We start from the raw sequence: 10,409 nt of genomic DNA, 5'->3' as shown, positions 1-10,409 counted from the left end.
ATTAAAAAAAATTAAAAAAAAATTAAAAAAAAAAAAAAAGAAAAAGAATGTGGCCATTCATCTGCGGCTAGTGCTAACATCCCTGCTTGCCAGATTGGGGGTATGTCCTGGTTGTCTGGTTTGAAGCTCAGGTAAGAAGCAAGTCTCAGAGTCAATCATCCAGAGTATGTGTCAGTATTGTTCTATTTTAGAAAACTAAAAATATCCTCATAAAGAGACTCACTAATTGTCCTGTGCTTCTTTTCCCAATACATGTATTGCGATCCCAGCACTATATATAGTTCCAGAAACACATGGATTTTCATAAACTCTGAACAAAACTCTGTATATTTTAATACTCAATTCACACTGCATCAGAAGATGTCAAGTTTAAAAATGCACAAGCAGCTATTCTTGTTGACCATATTCTGTGAATCCTAATTTAAATTTTCCACACCAAACAGTAGGGGTAATTTTTAATGGAAATTTCCAGTGAAAAACCACTCCTGTGATGTGCTAATGTTGCAAAACTGATCAGGAACCCCCAAAGGTTACATCTTAAATAATGAAACAGTTACATTCCCATCAAGCCATCCCAAGGAGGGAGGTTCATCAATAATAATAATAATCAAGCCATGCTAAGTAATGCCTTAAGTGATTGGGCTTATTAGTTTCACTATATTGAAAAATCCATCATTAAATTACTTTCCTTATTCTTGAGACTGACTGGGTTTTAAAAATAATTAAATCAAGAAGATAAATATTGAGTCTCTTATGCGCATGGCCCTGGTGTACAAATGAACTAAACATTCTTCCTTTCCTAAAGGATCTCAAACTAATGGAGAAAAATAAAAAATGAAAATAACTCTTTATGCCAAGTAATTTAATAGTGAAGTGAATGAAATGATTGTTGAATGAATTAATAATGGAAAATAAGCAGATAGCAGCCAGAAACCTAAATCAGCTCTATGTTCCAACTGTTTTATTGTTTCTTTCCAATAAAACTGAATGAAATGAACAATGCTCCTTCTCTTTGCCCTCCGCTTTCTTTAGTGAACATTATGTGGTAGAGGTGAAGCTTCCAGCGAGAATGTTTGAGGCCCTGCCCCTGCAGATTAAAGAAGGGCAATTGCTTCATGTGCATCCAGTACTTTTTAATGTTGGAATCAATGAACAACAAACTCTTGCTGAGAGGTAAGCTTCAAGTGTAAGATCAGTACTACACATGTTTTTTAATTGTTATGGGTATGCTGAACAATTCCATACGCTTCTATGCACAGAACACAGAACTCAGAAAGACTCATGGCAAACGTTCTCCCTTTTTATCACTACCAAGTTATTTGAGATAGCAAGGGCAAATATTCACATTTAAGGATCCCTGGCCCACATTAAATTTAAATGTGGCAAAGGAATGAGGAAAATATTGATGCCAATACCAAATTATTTACAGGGATTAACTTTCTTCATGTTTCCAAGTACAGTGTGTGTATCCAATTTGAGAAGTTTTACGTTTGGGGGGTTGGGGGTGCCTGGGTGGCTCAGTCGATTGAGCATATGACTTCGACTCAGGTCATGATCTCATGGCTCGTGAGTTTGAGCCCCATGTGAGGCTCTGTGCTGACAGCTCAGAGCCTGGAGCCTGCTTCAGATTTTGTGTCTCCCTCTTTCTCTGCCTCTCCCACACTCACATTCTTTCTCATTCTCCTTCAAAAATAAGCATTTAAAAAAAAAGTTTTTGTGTTTGGGGTGCCTGGGTGGCTCCTTGGTTAGACGACCAACTCTTGATTTGGAATCAGGTCATGATCTCACGGGTTTGTGTGATTGAGCCCTGTGTTGGGCTCCTGCACTGACAATGCAGAGTCTGCTTGGGATTCTCTCTGTCTCTCTCTCTCTCTCTCTCTGCCCTTGTCCTCCTTGCATACTCTGTCTCTGCAAATAAATAAATAAATAAATAAATAAATAAATAAATATTAAAAAAAAAAAAAGAAGTTTTATGTTCATATGTATTTCAACAATGTAAACTCAGCTAATTTTGTCAAACTTCTCTGGACCTGAAACACAGTCTATTATTCCCTTTTGTTTTGTTTACTAAAATAGCTGTTATTGGGCAAGGTTAGCACATCTTTTCATAATAAATTGCTTAGTCAAACAACAGATGATTATACATAGTGCCATGAGTTAGTGTCAAAAACATTTTTGTGAGAAAGCATAGGAATTACTTTTGCATATTACATGATTCACATGTAGAGATTATTGAAAATGTGGATATGAGTTAAAGTTCATAGAACACATTTTTAAAAGATTTTAGAGAAATAAGTCACCATCTTGGCTATGAGGCCTGGCTGGAGAGGTTCCCCTACAGGCAGAACTTCTGGAAAATTTGATAGTCTTTCATATTTAAAATGCTTTCTTATCCATAATTCACTCTCCAAATGGCTCCTTCCCCCATAGGTATCAGTTTAAAAGTCCCTAGCATATTCTTGGCCATGACTTGATATGTAAGTGTTAAACCTTTCCAATGGCTTTTACTAAATTAAAAATGCCACTGCATTTATAGTACTCCTGAATTTTTCAATGATAGTCAAGGTGCCAGTTTTTATCTATTATTTTCCAATGATTTTTCCTTCTCTCCCTCTTATCCAAAAGATATTTCCTGAACAGCATAGGTTTTCATAATTCTCACTTGTCAGTTACAAAATTAGGTGGCAGCTTTGTATTTCATGTTTAATTTCAAACTGTACAGAAGCCATTAATCTCTTTTCTTATACTATGCATAAATCAGAATATATTTGTATTCACTGTGCTGTACAAGTTTTCTTTGATAATTGAGCACTTTTGCAAATAAGTACCTGAAGTCAGATTATATTCCAGTCATTGGTATATATGTGCCTCACAGCAAGTTCAGTGGTTGAGATGAATGATATTTGTGAACGTAAATTACACAATTTGGGTGGGAAAAACAAAACAGCACTCTAAATTAATTATCTCTTTTGGTACACTAAACTACAGAGTGTTTGCGGTTTGAATTAGTAAGTTAAGACCTGTGAATGTCATCTTGAGAGATGTGGAAGTCCCATGTACAGACTTTCAAGGAATAGTGAGCATTGTATTTTCAAGCCCTCTACATTCGGTTAATTTGCATCATTTATGTCACCGTGACTATCTCAGTTGTTAGTTACTTTATTTTAAAAAGCCCCTTACCTTCTTTGTGGCGCCCATGTGGCTCAGTTGGTTAAGCATCCAACTTTGGCTCAGGTCATGATCTCATGGTTCGTGAGTTCGAGCTCCACATCAGGCTGTGTGCTGACAGCTTACAGCCTGGACCCTGCTTTGGATTCTGTGTTTCCCTCTTTCTCTGTCCCTCCCCCACTTGTGCTCGCTCTTGCTCGCTCTCTCTCTCCCTCTCTCTCAAAAATAAATAAACATCAAAAAATAAAATGTCCCTTCCCTTTCTTCTCTCTTATCGATCTTGCATATTTTATGTGTGTGTGCACACACGTGCACCATGCACACATACACTTTTTTCATATCTGGAAACTGTAAAAACACATAAGACTTGAAAAGGAGACAAATGACAAAGTATAGAAAAACTTGAAGAGAAGCGGGAAGGCTGACACTTAGACATCAACCAATTACTAATTTAAGTCAATCACTCCATCTCTGTTCTCTGAGTCTTATTTCTCTGATTCTGAATTTTGAGCTTTACCAGGCAACATCTACAAATTAGTCATGCTATGTAATCCAGGTTCAATACTTTACGAACTATTTACCCATTGCCAACTTGTATGTTATGTGTATCCATTCTTAATTAAATAAGTACTAATTACTCTGGCCTACACAACAAAATCCTTCAGACTGGGCAGCTTACACAACAGAAATGTATATCTCATTTGTATATCTCATTTGTATATCAAAGGTATATCTCAAATGTATAGCCTCATTCCAGAGGCTGAGAATTCCAAGATCAAGGTTCTAGCCAACTTGGCTTCTGGTGAGAAGTCTCTCTAACTTTCTCTCTGTGTGCTCCCTTGACCTCTTTTTTGTGCACAGAGAGAGACGGTGAGCTGACAGGTGTCTCTCTTTGCAAGGACACACCAATCCTATTAGATTAGGGCCCCCACCTCATTTGACTTTAATTACTTCCTTAGAATCTCCATTTCCAAACACAGCTACTGGGGTTTAGGGGCTTCAAAATATGATTTTGGGGGGGAAGACACAAACATTAAGTCCATAACAATAGTATTTATCCAGCAAGGATGATATTTTTTTAATACCAGTTGATTATAATGTATGAAAAAGTTAGAAGAGTGTATTTCAGTGTTTAAGAGAAGCTCTCCTATATATTTTCCTTCATCTATATTCTTATTCTCCAACTTTAACTCAGCATAGATATTGAGCATTGACCTTCTACCAGGCACTACTCTGCCAAGCTAAGGGACACAGGGAACATGCAATGTGACAAGAAAAACGGATATGATCCTTGTCCGAAAAGAACTTACCATCCAGTAAGGAAGCCAGGTCAACAAGTAATACATTACAGTTTGACTCATGCAATAAGCAAAGATGTGGAAGGGGCAGGAATAGTGGAGGAAAGAAAGTGATTCACAGATGGGAGGGGAATACATGGGGAAGGTTTCATGGGATACATGAGCCTAAAGCCTGAAGGATGAATTGATCAAACAGACAACGAAGATAAAAAAATTCTAGTCAGAGGGAGAATAACACGTGGAGAGTTTCAAAGGTATCAAAATGCTGCCAATGAGGGAGAAGAGTGTAACTACATTCCTGTGAGGGTTTTTGGAAGGTTTTGTGGAGAAGTTAGATGCTAAACTAAGGGGGTTGGACTTTGTCCTTATAGGGGGAGAAGAGGCAGTGAAGTTTAGTGAGCTGATATGAAGAACAGGTATTAGACTCACTTCTCCAACATTGTGTTTATTGCACATGCAGCTCTGGGCATATAGTCAAAGTTAAACAGATATCTGTCGAATGAATGAATGATCCGACCGTGATGTAAAGGAGAGACTGGAAGGGAAGGAGATTGAAGACATAGCATTGGGTTATTTGGGAAGCTGTATACCCAGTCTAGAGTGGATGTAATCAAATGCCTACTATACAATTACAGTGTTAAGGAAAAAGAAGGAAAGACTGCCAGAGATGTGAAAAGATCAATGAATACTGGATGGGGTGGAGAAAAGAGAGGAAATCCAGAAGAGTGCCTAGATTTTAATATGAGTTAATGGCAGAATACTGGGGATATGTTTAATTCTAAACAAAAGGAGGAGGTGGTTTTAGTCTGGCATCTATTTAAAAATAACAGGTTAAAAAATGTTACTTTCAGGAGCATCTTTATAACCCATAACTGTTTTCTTTGTTCTATTTGTAGGTTTGGAGATGTCTCCTTGCAGGAAAGTATTAATCAGGAAAATTTTGAACTTCTAAAAGAATATTACACAATATTTATGGAAAAGATGCCTCCTGATTGTAAGTATACCAGCTTTAGAAAGCAACAATAATAATTTCTTGATTATAAATTTTCAGGACAGGTCAAACAAAGAGGTCAATGGGGGAAAGACACATGGGGTAAGGATGGGAGAGCAACTTTGAGATTATCTGAATCAAAAAGACTGATTGCCAAGGTGGCATGACCGTCACCTGCCTCACTGCCTTGATTGCACTCTTGATGTCCTGCTGCTCATGCTAGGACATTAATTTTAGTGCCACTGGAAGATACCAAAAATCTAAAATAAGGAACTTATAGTTAGAAATCTCAATTGAGTCTACGAAAAAGTTTGTATAATTCTTAACCATGTAAAAGGGTTTAATGAATAATTAACTTTTTGATTTATAATCTATATCAGATATATCACACATATACAAGGAGAAAATCAGATAGAATACAAGTTATACAAGTAATAAAAAGTGATATGAAGTAAGGAACTAATTTATTGAATAGAATTATTGCAATTTTTATGTGAAACTGTTAAAGCATCCAAGCCTATAGAAATGTATCTTACACTTCAGCATGTTTTTTATTATTCAATTCTGCAGTTCTTTTCCCCACAAAAGTAAGCACACAACATTTGAGCAGTTCAAAACCAGAGAATCAGAATTGTAGTTGGAGTTCATCAATAAGTGATATAAATGTGTGGTAATATTGAGATATTTACAATGATAAGAAATTAGGTTTTAATAAAGTAGAAAATTATTTTAGTATTTTTAACCAAAAGCTATAATGAAAGTCTATTATCAAATAACTGGCAATTTTTTCACTGCTCTGTATTCTCATACTTTATCTAAAATACCGTTGGTGGCAGTGTTAGGACTTTTCATAACCCAGTGAATCTTGCATCAAAATATTACAATGGCATATGCAAGTTCAAGTGTGGATAGTTAAAAAATTTCACCTGCAGTTTTTATATTATTTTATTTCACATAAAATATTATTTTTATGCCAAAATGAAATTAAATGCAGGGAAACTTTTTGGCAGCCAGTGTTCTTGTGAATTCTAAATTTAATTACTTAAAGTTAATAATATAAACAAAACTATTTTGCATTAGTAATTGATGAAAAATGGCTTATTTTAACTTGGATGTGGGTAGATAATTTTTATACAAGTTATCTAAATTTGGAATTCTCAGAATTCTTTTTTTTTTAATGTTTGTTTATTTATTTTGAGAGAGCACAAGAGAGCACAAGTGAGGGGCAGGGAGAGAGAAAGAAAGAGAGGGAATCCCAGGCAGGCTCCACACTGTCAGCATAGAGCCTGACTTGGGATTTGATCCCAGAACCGTGAGATCATGACCTGAGCTGAAATCAAGAGTCAGAAGGTTAACCTACTGAACCACCCAAGCACCCCTGGAATTCCCAGAATTCTTATAACTTATTTTCTATTTCTATCAGTTCTTTCAAAGTGTGATCACAGGACCAGCAGAATCAACATCACCTAGGAACCTGTTGGCAATGCAAATTCCCAAGTCTCTCTACAGAACTATTGAGTTTTCCCTATAATCTGTGTGTTAATAAACATTTTAGGTTATTTTAAATTGATACTAATATTTGTGAACCAAGGATATGTCCTCATTACTTAAAATATATTTAAAAGTAGGTTGTTGGCAAAGTCTATAAGGGGCTTCAATACTATACATAAAATAATTATGTCACCTTAAAAATATGTATAAGTCATTGTTGAAATATGTACAAGTCATGAGTAAATTATTGTCTGAGACACAAAATTAAAAAAAAAAAATCCCTACATTGAAGTCATTTAAACTCTTCATGGGAACAGAAGTTTAAAAAGTTTGAAAACATAAGACCTCATGTAGTATACTAATTAAATATAACTAAGTATATTTGAAACTTGTAAATATATTTCTTCCTTGAAAACATGGTGGACTTTTGCATCAAACCAATTATATTTCATTAGCTAGGCAGTTGTCTTAACATAGTGAATGTTTCCTGATATTTTGTTTTCTATTATGTCAACATACTTTTGAGACAACCTGTCACAGATTTGGCACAGAATTTTGTGATATGACTTTGGTTGTTTTCCATAACAAAAGTCCAAATCTGATCTATGCACTATACTGACATATGTAGGGTTGTTCCTTATGCAGAAAAGTTGTAACTCAAAGCATCATTTGAGTTATACTCCATTCAAGAAAGAAACTATAAAGCTTTATTAACGGTGTAAATAGAGGTTAGGCTGTTTGTAAAGGAGGAAAAGAATTACCATGCTGAATCGTACCCATAATCCATATAATCTATTATTTCTCTTTCACAGTAAAATTAAGGATAATTTCTGTCAGTGTTAAAAGGATGAGTTAATCCTGTAAACCATTGCTTTCACTTACTAATCCATTTTGGATGTGCTATCCATTCATTAACCCCATTTATTTTATGATTTATTAATTAAATGGTTGAATTCTACATTATTCTACATGTTTAAAAAAAAATTCCCTTTCTTCCAAAGGAATTTTTTTTTTACCTTAAGGGATGTCTTTTGTGATATTGGGATTGAATGAATAAATCTATTTCAACCGATGGAGAAATACACATATATGATAGGAGACTATCCATTAAGTACAAGAAAAGAAGGATTAAAGAACCCACAAAATATGGAGAAATTGTTCAAGTTTGAGGGGCTTCAAGCATCACTGTAGTTAAATGAGAAGGATTTTAGGCAGGATAAGGTAAACAAGAATAACAAATGTGTTGATGAAGAAAAAAGAGGGACTAAAGAGAAGCTGTTTGATTTGGTGGTTATGAGCATTGATGACATTGCATGGAGCCATTTACATAAAAACATGGAGTGGAACCACATCTAAGGCATTTAAGAAGAGAACTCGTATTGTACAAGTGGACAACCAGAGCGAAAGCTACCCTCCTAGGAAGGTCTATAGTGACTACAAAGAATGAAAAAATAAGCTGAAAGCAACAGAATCAAGGAAGAGGGGTTTTCTCCCTTATTTCTCTTTAGTTTCATTTTCCAAGAGACATGAAAATTGTAAAGACATGTGGAAAGTATAGGACAGTTGCAAGGGGCTAAGGATCGGCTCTGGACACTGCATAGGGGCTCTACAAAAGGTTGCAACGGTCAAACCCCTAGAACTAGCCAGAAAGCCCTTGAGGGACCCAGAGAGAGCAGAAGATTATGCCTCCCATACGATACAGAGATAGAACATTACTCAGGAGGAAAAAAGTAGTATTCTGGGTTTTAGAAAAAGAAATCTGCCATGCCTGGCTACAGCCCATATAACACCTGAAGAAATTCAATAAAAGGTCACCCGTGACTGTTTAAGATTGGTGCTCTGAGTGTCGAAGGTTTGGAAGGAGGCCAAAGTGTAGTTTAGGTCTGCTGGTCCACCACTGTCTGTCACGTCTCCAGGCTCCTTTGGTAGTTTCAGAGGGAAAAGTCTTGAAAAGAGATTTTGTTCACAAGCACTTTACTAACTGTAAAAACCAGATCAGTCATGGTTTTCCCTGATATGCTGTCAAATTCTTTTAACATAATTATGAAAATGTAATTCTTTAACTATAACGTTTAAAATCTGTGCATGAGTGTCAAGCACTCTGAGGTCTACTTTTGCTGAGCTAAGATTTAGTTAACCGGCTGCAATTTATTTAGACCAAAATATTTTCGTGTACTTTGAACTTATATTTTCAGTTAACATTTTACATTTTTTAGTATTTTGATTTATCTTATCTCTCCTTTAAAAAATAAATCAGTGGGTGGGGTACCTGGGTGGCTCGGTGGGTTAAGCCTCCAACTCTTGATTTCAGCTCAGGTCTCATGGTTCATGAGTTTGAGACCTACATCAGGCTCTGTGCACTGAAGCCTGTTTGGGATTCTCTCTCTCTGCTCCTCCCACACTTTCTCTCTCTGCCTCACTCTTTCAAAAATAAATAAATAAACTTTAAAAAGTGGGGGGCACCTGGGTGGCTCAGTCAGATAAGCATCTAGCTTCTGCTCAGGTCATGATCTCACGGTTCATGAGTTCAAGACCCACATAGGTTTTGCTGCTGTCAGCACAGAGCCTGCTTCAGATCCTCTGTCTCCCTCTCTCTCTCTCTGCCCCTCCCCCATTCTCTCTCTCTCTTAAAAATAAATAAATACTAAAAAATAAATAAAATAAAAAAATAGATCAATGGAGCAAAACTGGGTCAGTTAAGAATAAAATCAGAAAGAAAATTATAATGTTAAAACTCAAAATAATGTGAAATATATAAAAAGTAACAGGACTCCATTAGGATAAGAAAATCTACACATGAAAGGATTTCCCAGAAGCAGATGAAAAAGAAAGCTTAACTGTGAATAAAATGTTGAATATCTAAAATCTACTTTTGTTAGGCCAGAAAATGGATCACGTGACTCTTCATATCTAATAACTTGTCTTTTGAAAACATTGTCATACAGCCATTGAAAGTTCAGCAAGGTTTTTCAAAGATAAGATAGAACTCTCTAGTAAATCAAGATACTTTTTCTAGAACAAATATATGGTAATAGTTCCCTGAGTAAAATTATTGGATTCTGTTTCTCTAAGAAATGGAAAACAAACAAAACAAAACAGAGCTACCAAGGTATCGTTCATAATTGTACTTTATGTAATATAAACTTACAAATGGATATATCAGACTATTGCTAAGAAACAGACAACTAGTTACAGCATTTATAACACATACTATGCTCTGGGAGAAATCAGTCCTAGGTCTTGCCAAGATTTTGTAGCTGATCACACTGTTGGACTTTCCACATGGTTCAATGCCATAGAATGTGGGAGAACAGTGGCTGGCACACATACTAACACATACCTTGTGTTACAAATGGATAAAATCACTGAGGAGCAGCAGATACACCAGTTCTTGGAATATCGTGCATATATCAGAGAGAAAAATTGCACTGCATTTGCTCTGTGTATTAATGAAAATTAAG

General features: G+C 35.8%; 1 protein-coding gene across 10 annotated transcripts in view; it reads left to right on the top strand.

The window, feature by feature from the left end:
- The window catches only part of INPP4B (inositol polyphosphate-4-phosphatase type II B), a 755,730-nt gene that overhangs the window by 677,506 nt on the left and 67,815 nt on the right, over nt 1–10,409 (top strand). For all 10 annotated transcript variants that reach the window (XM_049632225.1, XM_049632223.1, XM_049632226.1 and 7 more), the window contains 2 exons: nt 1,033–1,173; nt 5,363–5,460. In XM_049632225.1, the coding sequence (XP_049488182.1) occupies nt 1,033–1,173; nt 5,363–5,460 (239 nt within the window). The remainder of the gene's footprint in view (nt 1–1,032; nt 1,174–5,362; nt 5,461–10,409) is intronic.

The sequence above is a fragment of the Panthera uncia genome, chromosome B1, assembly GCF_023721935.1.
Source record: "Panthera uncia isolate 11264 chromosome B1, Puncia_PCG_1.0, whole genome shotgun sequence".
Taxonomy (NCBI): domain Eukaryota; kingdom Metazoa; phylum Chordata; class Mammalia; order Carnivora; family Felidae; genus Panthera; species Panthera uncia.
This window is presented reverse-complemented; position numbering and strand designations above follow the sequence as displayed.